The sequence below is a fragment of the Daphnia carinata genome, chromosome 7, assembly GCF_022539665.2.
Source record: "Daphnia carinata strain CSIRO-1 chromosome 7, CSIRO_AGI_Dcar_HiC_V3, whole genome shotgun sequence".
Taxonomy (NCBI): Eukaryota; Metazoa; Arthropoda; class Branchiopoda; order Diplostraca; family Daphniidae; genus Daphnia; species Daphnia carinata.
In genome coordinates, this window is record NC_081337.1 from 5,491,139 (window position 1) to 5,509,387 (window position 18,249).

General features: G+C 38.7%; 1 protein-coding gene and 2 long non-coding RNA genes across 5 annotated transcripts; 2 read left to right on the forward strand and 1 right to left on the reverse strand.

The window, feature by feature from the left end:
• Positions 1–1,146: 1,146 nt before the first annotated feature.
• Positions 1,147–4,810, forward strand: LOC130699364 (mitochondrial glutamate carrier 1-like). 3 transcript variants are annotated; one of them, XM_057521713.2, is made up of 8 exons: positions 1,147–1,267; positions 2,607–2,706; positions 2,773–2,904; positions 2,972–3,027; positions 3,109–3,202; positions 3,268–3,443; positions 3,503–3,735; positions 3,805–4,810. In XM_057521713.2, the coding sequence occupies exons 1-8, from the start codon at positions 1,159–1,161 to the stop codon at positions 4,177–4,179; spliced, it is 1,275 nt and encodes a 424-aa protein (XP_057377696.1). In that variant the 5' UTR covers positions 1,147–1,158; the 3' UTR covers positions 4,180–4,810. The 3 variants fall into 3 exon arrangements, with proteins under 3 accessions (XP_057377696.1, XP_057377697.1, XP_057377698.1); XM_057521714.2 differs by lacking the exon at positions 1,147–1,267 and adding an exon at positions 2,212–2,321; XM_057521715.2 differs by lacking the exon at positions 1,147–1,267 and adding an exon at positions 2,268–2,380.
• A 546-nt stretch (positions 4,811–5,356) lies between these two features.
• LOC130699405 (uncharacterized) lies at positions 5,357–6,018 on the forward strand. The gene is made up of 3 exons (XR_009421464.1): positions 5,357–5,584; positions 5,655–5,838; positions 5,901–6,018. It is a non-coding gene; the product is annotated as an uncharacterized LOC130699405 (long non-coding RNA).
• A 2,899-nt stretch (positions 6,019–8,917) lies between these two features.
• On the reverse strand, positions 8,918–9,902 carry LOC130699404 (uncharacterized). Its single transcript, XR_009003429.2, has 5 exons — positions 9,839–9,902; positions 9,714–9,785; positions 9,514–9,655; positions 9,260–9,443; positions 8,918–9,197 (listed from the first exon to the last, which is right to left on the reverse strand). It is a non-coding gene; the product is annotated as an uncharacterized LOC130699404 (long non-coding RNA).
• Positions 9,903–18,249: the final 8,347 nt, after the last annotated feature.

The window sequence follows — 18,249 nt, forward strand, 5'->3', positions numbered from 1 at the left end:
TTTTGAAATTTTATAAAAGCATATTAAAACTGGCTGAAGCATAAACTTCTCCGTAGGCTACAGTCATTCCCTCGCTATTTCCGAAAATAAAACTTTTTATGTCAATTCAAGAACTTTATCGCCTCGCATTAAAGCCTTGCTCAAAAAAGAATTCACATTCCTAATTTGGGGATCCGTTGAATGAAAGAAACGATTACCCTTTTGAATTAGAACTGCACTCGTTCGAAAATTGGGATGACTTTCTAAACGGTGAACATTTTTACGAATTTTCACGCAGAGTTTTTCGTCTCACACAAAAGACATTTCGTTTTTAATGTGGCGTTAAATTGTTGATGGCGTTAGCACCGTACGTGATGAAGCATCAAACGTGGATCAGTAATAGTCGTGCCATCAAAAGTTTCAATTTTGCCCGATGAGACTTCGATATTCTTGCTGTCGTTCTCAATAACACGGATCATATAGAGAACTTAAGAGCTCTAAAAAAGACTTTTGTTTTTAAGGAGAAGAATACTAGCTTTCAATAACGTTCATTTGCAAAATAAAATGGCCGTCCAAAAATAGATGGAAAAGCCAGCCAACGATATGGAGACTATCTGTTTTGTTCGCTCTAGTGGTTTTCAGACGGCCCAACCACTTTACTAGCTGTTTAGTATGCTTACATACAACGTAACGTCCTATATTATGTTAGTCGGCTTTGCTAAAGATCATCTATTGACAAGAAGCAAAACATATATTGCGACAGAAAGAATAGTTGTTGAAACTTGGACTGAATTTGTGCTTGGTTATGGCAAATGATTTCGTGTTATGTAAGTTTAGTTTATTCTACAGTGAATGCTCACTGAGAAACTATTTTAGTTGTATGTGAATGTGAACTCCGAAATCTACAGAGCTTTTGAGCAAGATTGATCTTTTGAAATCCCCTTATTGTTAATTGTCTGAACAATAACATTGTTCACTAATCCAAACGTATTCCTTAATTATGAGAAATTGCTTGTAGAAATATCGTTTATATTTAATACTGGTTATGTAAGACCTATTAATCTTCGTCGACCGATAGTTGTCAAGACCAGAAAAGGTTGATATTGTTAGCGCTAGAGAGCACACATGTCCCGACGTCCTAAGTATAAAAAAAAAACATTCTCAAAGGTGGATGTGCTGATGCTTATTTCAAAAAGCTGGCCAACAAACATTTTAAACTGTGAAACTCGAGTGATCGTTGGCTTGGCATTTGTTCCGAGACGGATTTTCCCTTTCAGCCAACCATACCGTAAGTGTATATACCACTTTAGCATGTATCAAACCAAAGCAATGAACTACAGCTTTAAGTCTGAACACGTTTAGCCTAGGATCTGTGATTTACAGGGTACATCGACACAGATTTGCCAATACCTGTCTATTATAAATCTTGTTACGTTTATCCTTTGTTTTTTCGTCAAGTGCTCTACTAATAACTTTTGTTTTGCATGCTTTCAAGAAAATTTAGCCGAAAATGTTCGGTCTATCTAGTCTTTGTTGTCATGCGTGCCTACGCTCACTACGAGAAGCCAAATGAAACCTTGGGACTTCACAAATGGTTTTACGCATTTAAAATGTTTAAGCACGTAAGACGTCACGCGTCCACTTCCGAAATGTACCATAACGTGATACAAATTTCCCACTAAAATACCTAATTTTAATTTCTACTCTTGCTTTATAGAGACTTTAGACGCGTTTATGTAGATTCCTCACCGACCAATCGGACAGGGTTCGGCCCATGTTACCTGACAAGTACCATTTTTTTAGGGGGATATATTCATGCTGTTCCTAATTAATCAGCAAGCCGTTTTTTTACTATCCGTTACAGTCACTTGTAGATTTATTTACTAGTTTTTGGCATTCTTGCCCATTGCCATGTCCAGTGGATATCAACAGTTGAATAAACAAGGAAACGTCTCCAATTCGTCTGTTGCGAGACCAGTTGATAGGAAATTCCCGCCCAAATAAACATAAGAGAAGACCATTGCTGGATCCAATAACTTAGGTGGGTCAGCATTTTCAGCACAGGGCCTTTCACTTTTAAAAATACATCCTTCTTTCAGCTATTTGGCATAAAACCGAAAAGTAAATAGGTTGTTACGAAACTGGCTAAACATTGCGTACAACGGTACAAGGTCCTTGGGTCTACGTGTTGCCTATTTTTGAAGGAGGAAAAAAAAAAAGTTTGATCGATACTTTGAGATTCCTCGCAAATCGATTCGTAGCCAAAACAGACGAAATAAATTGTGTTGACCTAAACAACGAGAACGTCTTGAGCCTGTGCTTTAAAAACTTCCTTTCACTTGGTATAATCTATTCCTTTGCTGTTCTTGCTCGTTAGTGTCCTGTTTAGTCAGATTTATAGGTATTTGTCTCTAGTAGAATCAACTTCGATTGTTTAGTTATCTCTTGAGATAGCAAATACGGCTTTGCTTGTTTGTGGTAGTGGAATCGAATCAGACGTATTTGTTCACTTGTCAATCTGGAGATTATTATCTGATTTGATATTTACAGTTTAGGCCCTAGGGCTTTTTACCGTTAGTCTTCCTTTGCTTGTTGCCAAGTGAATACAACCAATTTTCTTTCTGTAGATATTTCACCTTCGTTGCAATTTCCACATTATCATTTAAACAAGGATCAAGAAAACACAAGCAATAGCACAATGGCTCTTGACAAGAAGTCTCAGTTTCCGTAAGACTTCTCTGCAAAGTTTTAATCTAATTTAAAGAATTAACTTACAGTCGTTTTTACTTGCAGGATTTTTAGCAAAATCCTGAATGGAGGTATTGCAGGCATTGTAGGTGTGTCCATAGTGTACCCAATTGACCTAGTCAAAACAAGACTCCAAAACCAGAACTCAACTACCGGTGAAAAACAATATAAGAATATGTAACTATTTTTATTATTTCTGATAAAACAATTTTTGAGCAATTCATGTTCCTATCCATTTTTTCAGGTTAGATTGCTTTAAAAAGTCATATCGAGCAAATGGATATTTGGGCATGTACAGAGGTAATTTTCTATCTTTGTTTGTGTTGGATTAGTTGATTGGGTGCACAGGTTTCGTTTATGTACCGTTTATTAATTTGTTAGGTTCCGCCGTTAATATTCTGCTAGTTACGCCTGAAAAGGCTATTAAACTTACTGCTAATGACGCTTTTCGTTACATACTGCTGGACAAACAAGGGTATATTAGAAATCTTGGCATTGTAAAGAGCTGGATAATACACGTTTTTTCCCCCCTTTTAACAGGAAGTTAACTGTGCCACGGGAAATGATTGCTGGTGGAACTGCTGGTCTATGCCAGACTGTGATAACGACTCCGATGGAACTACTCAAGATCAAAATGCAATTGAGCGCCCAGCAATCTACTAGCGGGCAGCGTGCATCGGCTCTTCGTCTCGCCTCAGAACTGATCTCCTCCCAAGGTATTCTGAATGTCTGAAAACTTTGTACCTTATTTAATCTGTCGATCTTTGTACGCTAGGATTTCGGGGTTTATATCGAGGTTGTTTGTCTACCATCCTGCGCGACGTCAGTTTCTCTGTCATCTACTTCCCGCTGTTCGCCCACTTGAAGTCTGTGGGATCTCAACATCAGGGAGCTGATTTGGTCACTTGCGAAGCCCCTTTCTATTGGTCGTTCATATCTGGTTGTGTTGCTGGAGGCTTTGCGGCTGTGGCCGTCAACCCTGTTGATGTGGTTAAAACGCGGCTTCAGGTATCAACGTTATTAAGTTCGGAAAAAAAAATGATCAAAAGAGTAAATAATGGATTTAATTGGTTATAGGCTCAGGGCCAATCCAAGGAGATTCCAGGTGGAGGTAAAGGAACTCCAGGCCCATCTTCCGTCCTAATGAAACCTCATACTCAATCTCGGGATACGCATCAGTTAGCATTCCTCAACGCAAGCGGCGAGGCTAAAGGAGGAGGTGTCGCTCGTAGCCTACACCAGCCCAGTGGCGCTGTGCCGGGTGCGGAAGTGCCTCGCTATCACGGCATGGGTGACGCTGTAGTTCGCATCTTTCGCGAAGAAGGATTCCGCGCCTTTTTCAAAGGCGGTGGCTGCCGCGTTCTCGTCATCGCACCACTTTTCGGCATCGCACAGACTGTATACTATCTCGGCGTCGGTGAATACTTACTCGGCGTCAACACTCCGAAATAAAAGCGCAACACTCCGATCAATTCATTTCCAGGCCCCCTTTTAGTTTTCTTTCTTCTTTTTATGAAGCGACAAGAAAACTGGGCCGAATTCAGTGTTAATTCTTCTTCCTTTTTTTCCTGAAGAAAATGAAGTGGTTTTGGGCGCAAAACAAGTTAACTAAGTTTAGCATTTCTTTATATTGATAAGCGAATCTCTTTCAGAGAATAACAAAATATTAAATGCCCTAGACAATTGAGTGCAGTTTTGGCAGATAATTGTTTTCCTTTGCGTCGGATTTTTCCCGGCAGCGTTATCAAAGTAATAATGATGTCCATTTTGTCATTTTTGAGTTTTGATAGCATTTAATCGTTGGTATTGTTGCCATCAGCTTGACATGGCACTTCCGTAACATCATCTTCCTGCCGCCTCCCTTTTCTTGTCTCTCAATATTGTTATCACATTCACCTATTGATTGCCTGTTTCCGCGTTCTTAAACTTGAACTGAAAAAGCTCTGTAGCTAGAGATTTCCCTTTCTGGCTTGTTATATAAGCCGGTGATATACCTTTACCCGAGTAGTTTTTTCTTGAATAATTTTCAGCTCTTCGCTTTGACCCTTTACCTTATATCAAATAAAATGTTTTCCACAAGGAACTGACTGTTGGACGTGAGCATAACACTTGTCTACACAGGGCAAATCTTTTACTGTTTTATTTGATTTTGTTCGTTTCTTCTATCAAAACTTTTCCCTCTAGAACCGTAACACTCTGTCAAACCAAAGCCAGATTTTCCCCAATAGATGGCCAGTCGATCGACAAAATGGTGGTGTCAATTTAATAGCAGTCAACGGCTCGCGAATCTGCATGCAGTTCAGTATGGCAATCCGTTTTACACAAAAAAAAAAAATGTCGGAAAAAAAAAAAATAGCACCTTTTTCTTTTTTTCCGACACGTAGCCATCTACCGCTCAGACTCGTTATTACTGGCGTTTGCAATTTCAGTCCATTGGATGCCATTCGCAGTTAGTTCAGTAGCGTGGATGGAGAATAACGCGTGGCTGGAGGAACAATTGAAAAATGGATAAGATAATACAACAAAAGGATGGTAAGTATAAACATTATTATATTGGTTTTCAATTATTAATTATTGTTTATTAGATCAAATTATGAAGCTGCAGGCCCAATCATTGGAACAACACAAAATATTAGATAACAGCAAAGCTAAGGATGGTAAGGCCTAATACGTAATGATTCTATTTATTTGCTTTTATTCATTTGTCTTTTGTAGCTCAAATTTTGAGTCTACACAAGCTCAGCTAGGGGAAAAGAACAAATTGGAACAGAACAGTTTCCAAACAGTGAAGGAGGTTTTTCCAAACTCATCCCTAACTGAACATGAGGATGAATTGGCATTAGGCGAACACAGTCAGGTACCTAAACTTTTCAAATAAGAATTCAAAATAAGTATAGAATTTTAAAAAACAATTATTTATTGTTTAGTTATTCAGTCTACCACCTGACAGTGTGTTAAAGTTAAATTCTGTTAGTGCTGCACTAAAAGAATTGTTAGTAATAAGTCCATGCAGCGAAGGAAGTGAACAATTGTGGGACCATATTTGGGCTGAAAATGGGTGTGGTACGGAAACCCAGAAATAGCACGAGTTCAACATAAAACATGAATTAGGTACTTTTTGGTTTTTTGTCTATCGAAAAAGTATTTTTAATGCTATTATTTTGCATTCACAGAATTTTAGTGGGGGATCAAGTCAAGTCTGGAAGTGTTACAGGATGGAAGAGTGAGCCTACAGTTGAAAAACACTGAAAGTGCATTACCATTAAGGTATGAGGTAAAGTAATAGAGTATGCAAATTGTCTAATGAGAAATACCATCTTGTGTGAATGAATCCTGTGTAACAGCAATCCTTTGTAGTTCTGTCACAGCTAGAAGCCTCAAATAATTCTGCTTCTCTTGCTAAAGAACAACTTGTCCTTTACGTTCAGAGTGTTGGTGAAGCTGGGTACTTAAATGGCCCTAAAGATGTTTCATTTCATTGGCATTGCAGCGATGAACATCATACATGGACTTTTTAGGTATGAAAGGAATTTTCTTGAAAATTTTTTGAATTTATGACAAAGCATTTCTCCTGCTTTTTGCCAACCATGTCTAATCTAAAAAAAAAAATTTATCCAATAAGAAAGGATTTTCAGCATACTGGGAACACAACTATCAACAATGCAACATTCTAGGGGTGCTATTTTATCATTCAAGAGCCTTATACAATGATTTTCATCTGCAATTTGTATGGCCTTTCCCAAGCTTCTGCCAGAAGTTGAATCTATAAGTCATGTAAGTCACATGAGCAGCAATTGAGATGCTTAATGGTGTTGTTTTTCTTTTCTCAGCATAGGTTAATAGTAACATTGGATCTGAAAAGATTCTTGGTTGGGGCAAGACACTGAATAAATTGTAATGATTGAATGGATGACATGACATTTCTATACTTAATTTGGATTCCCGAGACGGTATTTTATATTTAAAAAATTGAAGTGCATATCTGGGCTCCCTTCCTTTCCGTAGCCCCGTTTCCCCTTGACTCGTAATAAGCCCGTAGGGGGTCATGCCCCTACTGTACGGTATATATAAAAACAACATATACCGAGGTTTGGAGGGCTCTGGCCGGAAAGGGGACGTGGGGGTCCGCTTAGTCCGATGATGTGTTCACGGAGGGCGATGTGGCTACCCACAAATCCGAACTAAAGGTTAATCGCTCCTGTAAAAATGTTCCAAATCTTCAGCTCTTCTTCCGGCTTCTCTTAGCCAATCACCGGGTAATCTCCCCGGTGGGTCAACAAGGCAGTGTCTCCCCCTGCCTGGGTTGACGGCAACTTTTGAAAGGGCTATTGTGCCTTTTTAAAGTTGCAAAAATAATTGTGATGTGCAGAGAATTGTCAATAAAATTTTTTTCTAAAATATTTTTTGCAAAATTTGTTTCTTTCATTGTCTGTGTTAGCTGTGTTCACGAATTACATTTATCAACTTTTTTTTTTATTGCTTTCCTTTATTTGTTTTTGTCACCTTTGATGGTAAGCTTTGTTTTATCGTTTATCTGCAAGCATTCAATTATTATCCAGGGATCGAACCCTGGATGTTCGGCACACCGCGCCTATGCTCTACCAATGAGCCATGAATCATATGATGTCAAGTTGGCTTTTTTCTAGTCACTTGTGGACTTGCATTTACACTTAGAATAAAACTGAAATGCAATTCTGCAATATACTCTTCTACATTTATTCTACTTCATTTTTACACATCTACTGAGGTTTGAAACCAGGGTATCAGGTATCACAGCTAAAGGCTCTACCACAGAGCTATGAACCTTATGAAAGCAATAGAAAGATAAGCATATAGTTGTGAAAGACTGCATAAACATCCTAGACGATAACATATGAAATGCGATAATAAAATATTTAGATACATCTCGTGGCTCAATGTTAGAGCATCGGCGTTGAACGCTGAATGTCTGGGGATCGGTTCCCATATGAGTAAAATAAAATACAAAATTACTTCAAAACATAACCAGATATTACACGTTGTTCCTTGAATCTAAGTTGAGTTGATTGATTGATTAAGTTGATCAATGAGTGTAATAAATAATAATTGAATACTTACAGAAAAACGATAAACCAATGGAAACAATGCTTACCATCAAAGGTGACAAAAACAAATAAAGGAAAGCAATAAAAAAAAAAAAGTTGATAAATGTAATTCGTGAACACAGCTAACACAGACAATGAAAGAAACAAATTTTGCAAAAAATATTTTATAAAAAAATTTTATTGACAATTCTCTGCACATCACAATTATTTTTGCAACTTTAAAAAGGCACAATAGCCCTTTCAAAAGTTGCCATCAACCCAGGCAGGGGAAGACACTGCCTTGTTGACCCACCGGGGAGATTACCCGGTGATTGGCTAAGAGAAGCCGGAAGAAGAGCTGAAGATTTGGAACATTTTTACAGGAGCGATTAACCTTTAGTTCGGATTTGTGGGTAGCCACATCGCCCTCCGTGAACACATCATCGGACTAAGCGGACCCCCACGTCCCCTTTCCGGCCAGAGCCCTCCAAACCTCGGTATATGTTGTTTTTATATATACCGTACAGTAGGGGCATGACCCCCTACGGGCTTATTACGAGTCAAGGGGAAACGGGGCTACGGAAAGGAAGGGAGCCCAGATATGCACTTCAATTTTTTAAATATAAAATACCGTCTCGGGAATCCAAATTAAGTATAGAAATGTCATGTCATCCATTCAATCATTACAATTTATTCAGTGTCTTGCCCCAACCAAGAATCTTTTCAGATCCAATGTTACTATTAACCTATGCTGAGAAAAGAAAAACAACACCATTAAGCATCTCAATTGCTGCTCATGTGACTTACATGACTTATAGATTCAACTTCTGGCAGAAGCTTGGGAAAGGCCATACAAATTGCAGATGAAAATCATTGTATAAGGCTCTTGAATGATAAAATAGCACCCCTAGAATGTTGCATTGTTGATAGTTGTGTTCCCAGTATGCTGAAAATCCTTTCTTATTGGATAAATTTTTTTTTTAGATTAGACATGGTTGGCAAAAAGCAGGAGAAATGCTTTGTCATAAATTCAAAAAATTTTCAAGAAAATTCCTTTCATACCTAAAAAGTCCATGTATGATGTTCATCGCTGCAATGCCAATGAAATGAAACATCTTTAGGGCCATTTAAGTACCCAGCTTCACCAACACTCTGAACGTAAAGGACAAGTTGTTCTTTAGCAAGAGAAGCAGAATTATTTGAGGCTTCTAGCTGTGACAGAACTACAAAGGATTGCTGTTACACAGGATTCATTCACACAAGATGGTACTTCTCATTAGACAATTTGCATACTCTATTACTTTACCTCATACCTTAATGGTAATGCACTTTCAGTGTTTTTCAACTGTAGGCTCACTCTTCCATCCTGTAACACTTCCAGACTTGACTTGATCCCCCACTAAAATTCTGTGAATGCAAAATAATAGCATTAAAAATACTTTTTCGATAGACAAAAAACCAAAAAGTACCTAATTCATGTTTTATGTTGAACTCGTGCTATTTCTGGGTTTCCGTACCACACCCATTTTCAGCCCAAATATGGTCCCACAATTGTTCACTTCCTTCGCTGCATGGACTTATTACTAACAATTCTTTTAGTGCAGCACTAACAGAATTTAACTTTAACACACTGTCAGGTGGTAGACTGAATAACTAAACAATAAATAATTGTTTTTTAAAATTCTATACTTATTTTGAATTCTTATTTGAAAAGTTTAGGTACCTGACTGTGTTCGCCTAATGCCAATTCATCCTCATGTTCAGTTAGGGATGAGTTTGGAAAAACCTCCTTCACTGTTTGGAAACTGTTCTGTTCCAATTTGTTCTTTTCCCCTAGCTGAGCTTGTGTAGACTCAAAATTTGAGCTACAAAAGACAAATGAATAAAAGCAAATAAATAGAATCATTACGTATTAGGCCTTACCATCCTTAGCTTTGCTGTTATCTAATATTTTGTGTTGTTCCAATAATTGGGCTTGCAGCTTCATAATTTGATCTAATAAAGAATAATTAATAATTGAAAACCAACATAATAATGTTTATACTTACCATCCTTTTGTTGTATTATCTTATCCATTTTTCAATTGTTCCTCCAGCCACGCGTTATTCTCCATCCACACTACTGAACTAACTGCGAATGGCATCCAATGGACTGAAATTGCAAACGCCAGTAATAACGAGTCTAAGCGGTAGATGGCTACGTGTCGGAAAAAAAGAAAAAAGTGCGATTTTTTTTCCGACATTTTTTTTTTTTTGTGTAAAACGGATTGCCATAGTTCAATTCTGAATCGCAAGTCAGTTTGCTGTGTAGAATGGGCAAAAAGAAAAACAACGAATCCTGTTGTTCACGTAGCTTACTTATTTAAATAACCGTAGTCAATCGTTTTTTAAATAAACCAAATATATACACAACGCTAGCGCGCCAGTATGCTACAGCGCTAGCGTGATGCAGCACAACTATTCGATGTATTTCAAAAGCGGTTGGTTTAAGCAGAAAACCAATAGCTGAATCGAAATCAGCGTTCAATTTTCATTATACTTTGAGAGTTTCATCGAATTCCCAGAGATGTCGTTTTCGGCCGATTTTGACAAAAGTGGGAAGGCTACAGCCTTCCCACTTTTTCATTTTTGGCCAAATTTCAAATTTGGCCTGAAATTCATGAATTCGATGCAGAATTGAATGCTGATCAAGGAAATCAAGTTTATTTTTCAATGGGCTTGATAGTTTTTTAAATAAACCAAAAAAAACAAAAAATAAAGCAATTCATGCTGCTCGCTGAAAGCAGGGCAAAATCTATTGCACTGCGGCCCTCTAGTGACAAATTGGCGGTTATACATTTTGACCGTCAGGCAACGGCATCTCGTGAAGCATGTTGAACTTTTTTACTTGTTTTCGTTAGAAAAGTTATCATCTGGCGGTTAGATGGCGGTAAAAGAATGGTTATTGCAATCGTCACTAGATGTCATAAGTGAACCACAAAAGACAAATTTTTAAAAGAAGTAAAGCGACGACGATGATAATACTATAACAATAATTATAAAAATAAATGATAATGGTAGCATAAAAAACATGGAGGCGAAAAAACATTATTTATCCTGTTTATTTGTTTCGTGTACAGTAAAAAGGCGCCCAAAAGAGGCAGGCTACAACCTAACACTTGGGAAGAATAGGCCATGACCGCCAGATAGCTTTTTCGGGACTGTTGAAGTTATAGTTAACAAGAAAATAGAGACACATATAAAATAAAATACCTCTAGGAAAAGGAAAAACATTTTGAATAGGTGATCGAATCCCGTGCCGAGGTAAAGAAAGGCTATTTCCCAGAATTGCCATCAGCATTCAAGATATTCTTGTTCGGCTGCTGGCAACTTGTGCTCGTCGACGGCTTGTAATTAGCTCTTATCATCTAACAATGACGTTTTTCTGGAAACATTATACATACCCATGTGTACAAGTGTTGTCTGGTCTCAACTTAGCACGTCTGGGCTTTTGCCCTGTGCTATTGTCGAGCTGTTGAAAGGTCTATTAGCTTCTACTATATTTTTTTAATTTAGAAGAGAAGGGACATTCAGCAACAAAACTCAAAAGCGGGAGCGAGCCCAACACAGACGATACCTGAGCATATGCCAGTAATAATCAACTTTACCGAGACTACGCCCATTCGTACCTACTGAAACGGCTCAAGTACGTCGCGTGCTGGACAAACAAGCTGAAGGATTCACCTTTTAACGGCACGAAGCAAATGAGCAAACACTCTACAAGAGTCACGAATAACAAGAATTCAATCAAGTTCCTTAGGCTTGATGTGGAAAGCAAACGAAAAAGAAAATCATCAAGAAAGACACAGCATACCTGCGCTCAGCCGACAAATAGCAAAACAAAATAGGTCCAGATATAACAAATACGAGGCTTAATTTAAACACGTAAAGAAAACCATTAGCGATCGATGTATCGAAAGGATTTGCGGAATCATTTTCGTTGTTTATTTCTTAAAATACGGACACCGCAGCTCGGTATGTTTTTAAAAAATGTCAGAACTTAGAGGCTCTTCTATTGAAATTTTTGAGACTTCTGGATTTTAAAAGAAAGGAATGAACACAATTTTTTTAAATTTAAAAATTGAGTTTCATTTGAATGCCTTTTTTTTTTTTTAGATGGATAAAGTGTGAAACCACGGCGCAAGTTAAGGCCTTCTAGTCCACGGTTCTTCCCTTCTTTTGCTTCTGAGTTTTATGGCGCGGAAGAAGAAATAGACACAGATGCTACAAACAAATAAAGCATTAGTTACACATACACACGTCTGTGCGTGTAAAATATAGGACGAACGCCAGCGAGTTGAAGAGTTTACAGCCGGTCGAGTCAGGAAAAAAGAGAGAGATCACGTCGTCTACCGTGATATCATTCTCTTTTCTTTTCACCTCTCTTTTACACTCACGTCTGACGAATAAAACGACATGCTACGCCAATGCCCAGCAGCCACCATAGTCACCGTCCAGTTATCGTTTTCGAGTCGTCATAAAAACAGCAAAAAGGTAAAGAAAAAAAAAAAAAAAAGAGTTAATGGCCGTGAGGGGACAGAACAGACGAACAATTATCAAATGCCCACACAAGTGTGTGAGTGTTTGACAGTTTAGCTCCGAATTATAACGCAATACAGGTGCGTTATTCTTGTTGGCTATTCTCAACTCCCCTAGTGCTTTATGTGCGTCTATACGAATCTAATCTGGGCAGTACTATAGGTGCAGGCTCTAACGCCTTGTATTGACGTTGACCATTCCAGCGTCGTCGTGTATTAAAAAAAAAAACCATAAGAATATAGGGAAAGATGGCCAAAGGTAAACGGACGAATTATCTCGGCGCTTTTAGATTTTAGGACAGGTGGAATGGCTTAAGGTTTAATGTAAATAAACCCAAGATTATGGATCATTAGAGAGGTCCACTGTTAGGCCTTCGTCTGCAGATATTCCAATCAAGTAAAGAATTAGCTCAAAAAAAAAAAAAAAATAAGACGTGATGGTGTAGAGGGGGCTCGTAAAAACGATGCTAATCTAGACATTCTTTTCTTTCAAGAAACGAGGAATGAAGGAAAAGTAAGAAATTTCGGTATGGACAACAAAAAAAAAACAAAATGAATAGAAGAAGACAAGAAAAATTAAGTAAATAAAACACCAGGTGGGACACATATTTAGAAGATTAGTCGGCCGGGCGGTGTAGTAAAAAGTCGGCGGCGGAGGAGGAGGAGGAGGAGGACTCGTAGGATAGAAGAAGGGCGTCTCACCTCCGCGCCATCCACACGCTCCTCCCGCTGCCCGCATTGTTCTTAATGAGTTTGCTTTGGCCACCGATGTCTAACTCTTATACTGCTCGTACTAATAATAATAACAGTGTAACTCATCTCCGGCTGTGTAGACCATACGAAGTAGGGAAATAAATGCCTATCCTCTTATCTACGCATGTGTGTCTATGACCGACGTGTCCCTCGATCTTTCACACTTTATTCCTTTTTCTTTTTTGAAACGTATCTTTCTTTTTTTCTTTTTTTTTTTTTTTTTTTCTTATTTAGATAAATAAAATCGCCTGTGGGCGCGGCGGCAGCTAGCCACGGTGATGTGAGATGATGATGAACTCGCAACAGCATCAAGGAGATGATTACCTTCACTGTATATGTAGATGTGTAAATGCGTGTGTGTGCTGGGCGCTCGCCGAAGACCGCGCGCCATGTGTGATAATGTCTTCATTACCGGGGAATCATCAACGACGCCGTGTTAATGAAATATATCAAGACAAAAGTCGTAAACATGTCCAACATCAGGCCACATATCGTCGGCTGTATTCTTTTTTTTTTTTTTGTTTTTTGTTTCTTCTGTTCTTTCGCTGAGAGAAAAGAAAAGATAATATTTAAAAACAGAAAAAGGAGAGCGAGGGGGGGATGGGGAATAAACAAGAGACCCGTCGTTCTTAAATTACTTAGCTTTTGTCCAGCACAAAGAGAGATTTTCAACTGTTGATGTGGCAACATCAATCAAAAGTCAGCTTAAAGTCAACTCAAATATTAGCAACCCCCCAATTCTATACCGCGTCCTTGCGTAATTTCGTGTTTGCTTCAGGCACTCATTTAAACATAGCAAAACGCGTTTAGGCAAAAGGACTTGTAGAAAAGTTAATTGTTCGTGAAACAACAAAAATATTCGTCGTATTCAAAATAAAATACTTGGAGTGTATGCAAACTCGATTACCGCGCTTGATCATCTCCGACATCGCGGACTATCACCGCTCGTCCGTCCATAACAATCATTACAATAATGACGCATTGTGAAGCTTTGACGTTGATGAGACACATGTAAAAAAAAAAAAAAAAAAAAAAAAAAAAGGTAGTTTCCAGGTAAAAACAGACTAAAAGTCCGACCTTATACGAAAATATTTCCTTTATACTTTGTAATGATGCACCTAAGCACCAGTTGCTGTGATAGGTCATCCCATCATGGATTGTGTTCGAGGTGTCGAGTAAAAAATCACAACAAAAAGAAAATATGAAAAAGTCCCCCCCCCCCCCCAAAAAAAAAAAAAAAAAAAAAAAAAATGATGTGTCCGCTATGAAATAAATCCTGTTTAGATACGAGGAGGGAATGCAATAATGCAGCAGAAAATTGGTGCTTGCTGCCGTTTTGGATGGCATATAAGAACGACACACTCTCTCTCCTTTTCTCCATTCTTGTGTGCATGTATAGATGGATGAACAAAAGAGAACCCCGCTGGATGTGTATATCCATCTCCCTCTCTTTCCCATTCTACTTGGCTCTTTCTGTCTATGTGTCGGAGGACTCGTCTCTCCAACGGGGGGCGCAGCTGATGATAAAAGGGCTCGGCGCGATGAGAAAGTCAAGTATGACTCGACTGGAAATTTTTTTTTTTTTTTTGATGTTGAAGAAAATAAAATAAAAAAAGAAATGTGTTTCATTCCGCCTCCTACCTTATTCTGTCCATCGTTGAACTCCGCCCCCGTTGGTTGCTTCCATTACACGGCACACTACACACATCGCCAGTTGAAAAAAAAAAAGAGGTGTAGGTACACACACACACAGACACACAGACACACAGAATGAGAATAAAAAGAAAAAGGAGAAGAGAAATCCTATTGAAGCCAATTGTGTTTCAAACTGTGGGCTCTCTTTTGACTATGAGACCTGTGTAATGGTAGTGGTGACTATCCAACCTCCTCCATCCGCACGACGAGGAAGGGAATAGAATTTTTTCGCCGCTTGATGCGATGGTTAGCGGCTTGTCGCCTCTAGCCCCATCAACGCCCCCCCTTTTTTTTTTTCTTTTGCCCTACTCTTTTTATTACTTTTTTTTCTTCATGTCGCCTTCGTATATTGACAGGTGAAACGGCGTTTCTTTCTTTTTCTCACTCTTCCCTAACTAAGTACATTCGGCATTCTTTTTCAAATTCAAAGCGGCTTTCGTAAGCGTCTCTGAACTAATCGAAATCATCTCGATTCTAACGATATGATACATGTAAAAAAAAAAGGATGAGCGTTGCATCATTATGCATATCGGATCGGCCTGTGTAGGCAGACTCACACACAGCCCTTGCCTTCCCCTTATTGCGTGATAAGGTCTTGAAAATTCTATTAGATCTAATCAAAAGTGTGAATACGAAATGAAATAAGGGAATGTCGTACATGATGTGTAAAAGCTACACCACTTGCACGGACAGCAATCCGCTCTATTTTCACACACACCTTTTGAAAACGGACCGCCCGATGTTAGTTTCTCATTTGAACGAAAAGAGGTTTCAAACTACAACGCACGTACTGTACTTGAGCGAGAAACCTCTCTCAAAAAAAAAAAAAAGACTATTCCTCATTCTCTGTGTCAACATGGCGGCCACAACAATACGATGGGCTGTATAAGAAAAAAATCGGGTGCCGACCAGAAGCGCACAAGTCCGGCAGTGGGCGGACGGTATCTCTTGGCGACACGTTAAATATACACTGTAAGGAGCAGCTTAACAATCACCATACCTATATAACACACTTCAACAAAGTACATGTAAAAGAAAAAAAAAAAAAAAAAAAAAAAAAAAAAGAATTTGAGGGGTTGATGGGTCATGCTGACCGCGACCGCAACAAATCCATGGCGTATATAGCGAGGCGGACCGAGCTGAATTGTTGATGATGATGGCTCTACGGCTTGCTAGGTACGGTTGTATCTCATTGTCTATTGTTAACACGGCACAAATTCTTTTAAAGAGCGTACACAGACAAAATAACATCCTCAGATTACTCTGTTTTCGGTACGGGCCTTTTTTCTTTTTATTTTATTTTCCAGATTTCTATTGTCGTCGACGAGGTGCATTATCGTTGCAGGCAGTCTTTCACAGCAGCTATTTGTAAGGCGAAGAGAAAAAAACTCGTGTCATCGAATACATCAAGCCGAGTCCGCGTTAACCTTCTGGGGAATGAAAATAAAAGAAATTGGAAGAAGGAAAGAGAGAGAGAGAGAGAGAGAGGGAAGAAGGAGGTGGATATTCGTATGTATAAGAAGAAGATGGACTGCCATGATTATATCCGCTGGGCCTTTATAGCCGAGATAAGAAAAGTCAGCGTTAGAAGCAATCGAGCTCTATTAGGATATATATGTATAGGTAAAGGTATAATACATACTCCTTAAGGTCTTAAGGAGACGGGAAAAAAAAAAAAAAGGTTTGGGGGTACACGCGGGGAACGGTTGAAAGAAAAAAAAAAAAAAAGAAAGATGTTATACTGGCTGATAAGCATCGACTGAATTAGCATTGGAGAGACTCAGCCGGCCAGCCATCTTGATTTCGCACTCGAGAAAAAAGAACGAAAACCCGAGATGAAAGAAATAGTTTTTTTGTACAACGCTTGAACGCGTGCGTATCGGTAAATATGAAAATGATAATGACAAGATAAGAGCGAAAGAAAAGGCTCTTTAGTATAGCCATCAAAGCGTTCACCGATCTTTTGATTTTCGTCCCTCTCATTATTTCGCTTCCATTTATGATTAGACCTTTCTTTTTTTTTCTTCTCTTTTTCTTCCCCATAAATTAAAAGAAAAAGAAAGAACTTTGAAATTGAATCAAATATTTCATAACGCGCACGGTGTGTACAATGAGATACAGGACGTGCTTGGGTCGGTGACTTGCCGTTGCTTCTGTACTCAACCCGTTCAAGTGGCATGGTAGATATAGAGGAACGCGGGTTTTGAAAAAAGGAAGCGCACAGCTGACACCCTCCCACCCTCCCACTGCTAACCGTCCGGCGTGATGATGGATGTGCGGAATGGAACCGAGAGAGAGAAGAGAAGCAGTTAGATATATTGTAAAGAGTAATAGAAAGAAAGGGCGACATTAGAAATTTTCACGGTCTTCCAACTTCTCTCCGTCCACAGATTTCCACACAACACCACACGTGAAATGTATATATGCATCAAATAAAAATAAATAAAGAAGCGAGAAAGAGCTGTACGTGTCTCTTATATACAAATATAACAAGTAGTTTTTTTTTTTCTTTAGAGCGAGAGAGAGTATGAGCATCCGCAATGTCTGCACTATCGTGTCCCTGGGTTCTCTCTCTCTCTCTCTCCGTGTGTGTGTGTGTACGTATACACATTTATTTATATATAGCTGCAACAGATGCTGTTGACTCTCTCATTGAATCAAAACATCGAGTCAGTATAAAAATGCCGCGTGTTCGTAGCTGGGATGTGGTCGTCTGATGAGAAAGCTTAATGCCCCGGAAAAAAAGAAATAAGAAACATGAAAGAAGATGCCCCTGAGAAAGCGACGTCAAAAGCGCATTCATCATCTTTTCTTTTTTTTTTTTTTAAATATCCATTTTAATGAATTTATTCCGTCATTTGGACATCATCTACGTGCGGTTATAATCGCTCTTTCATTAAGTTAAAAGAAAATATCAAAATTCCCTACAACGTATGCAGCAAAGTTATTCAACTGATTTTGTACGGAAATAATTTTCCAACAATTATTTATTTCTAACGTAACGAAGGTTGAGTAGGAAACCCCATTTATTTTCGTTTAGCGTACACAGCAAACGTTTCCACGTGTCGCGCAAGAGCTTGGTACAGAACTTCCTTCCTTTTGTTGTTTTGAAAATAAAATAAGACAAAGGCGGCCAAGAGTCGACGACTCTTTGGCATCGCGTGATGCAACGCGACAGGCATATCAGGTCTCACAGTTAGTAAAGTTTGTGTTAAAAAACGGAAGAGTATATAGATACAGTGACAACTGCAGCCGCAGCAAATAATGTTTCCACGAAGACGACACAAAGCAACGAGGTTTTTGAATCGCCCGCCCTTGTCTAGCTGCTGATGGGATCACTCTACTTCCGTCTTTTTATTCTTTTTTACAAGCCGGTTGTTATTTATTTTCTCTTCGTTTTTTTTTTTTTTCGATGTATTATCTATCTGACAGTAT

What these genes read in the sequence shown, in the direction of transcription:
- LOC130699364 (XM_057521713.2), top strand. Translation starts at nt 1,159, where the DNA reads ATGCTTATTTCAAAAAGCTGGCCAACAAACATTTTAAACTGTGAAACT. An exon ending in CCCTTTCAGCCAACCATACC is followed by an intron (nt 1,268 to 2,606) that starts GTAAGTGTATAT and finishes TTCTTTCTGTAG; the next exon opens with ATATTTCACCTTCGTTGCAA. An exon ending in ATATTTGGGCATGTACAGAG is followed by an intron (nt 3,028 to 3,108) that starts GTAATTTTCTAT and finishes TTAATTTGTTAG; the next exon opens with GTTCCGCCGTTAATATTCTG.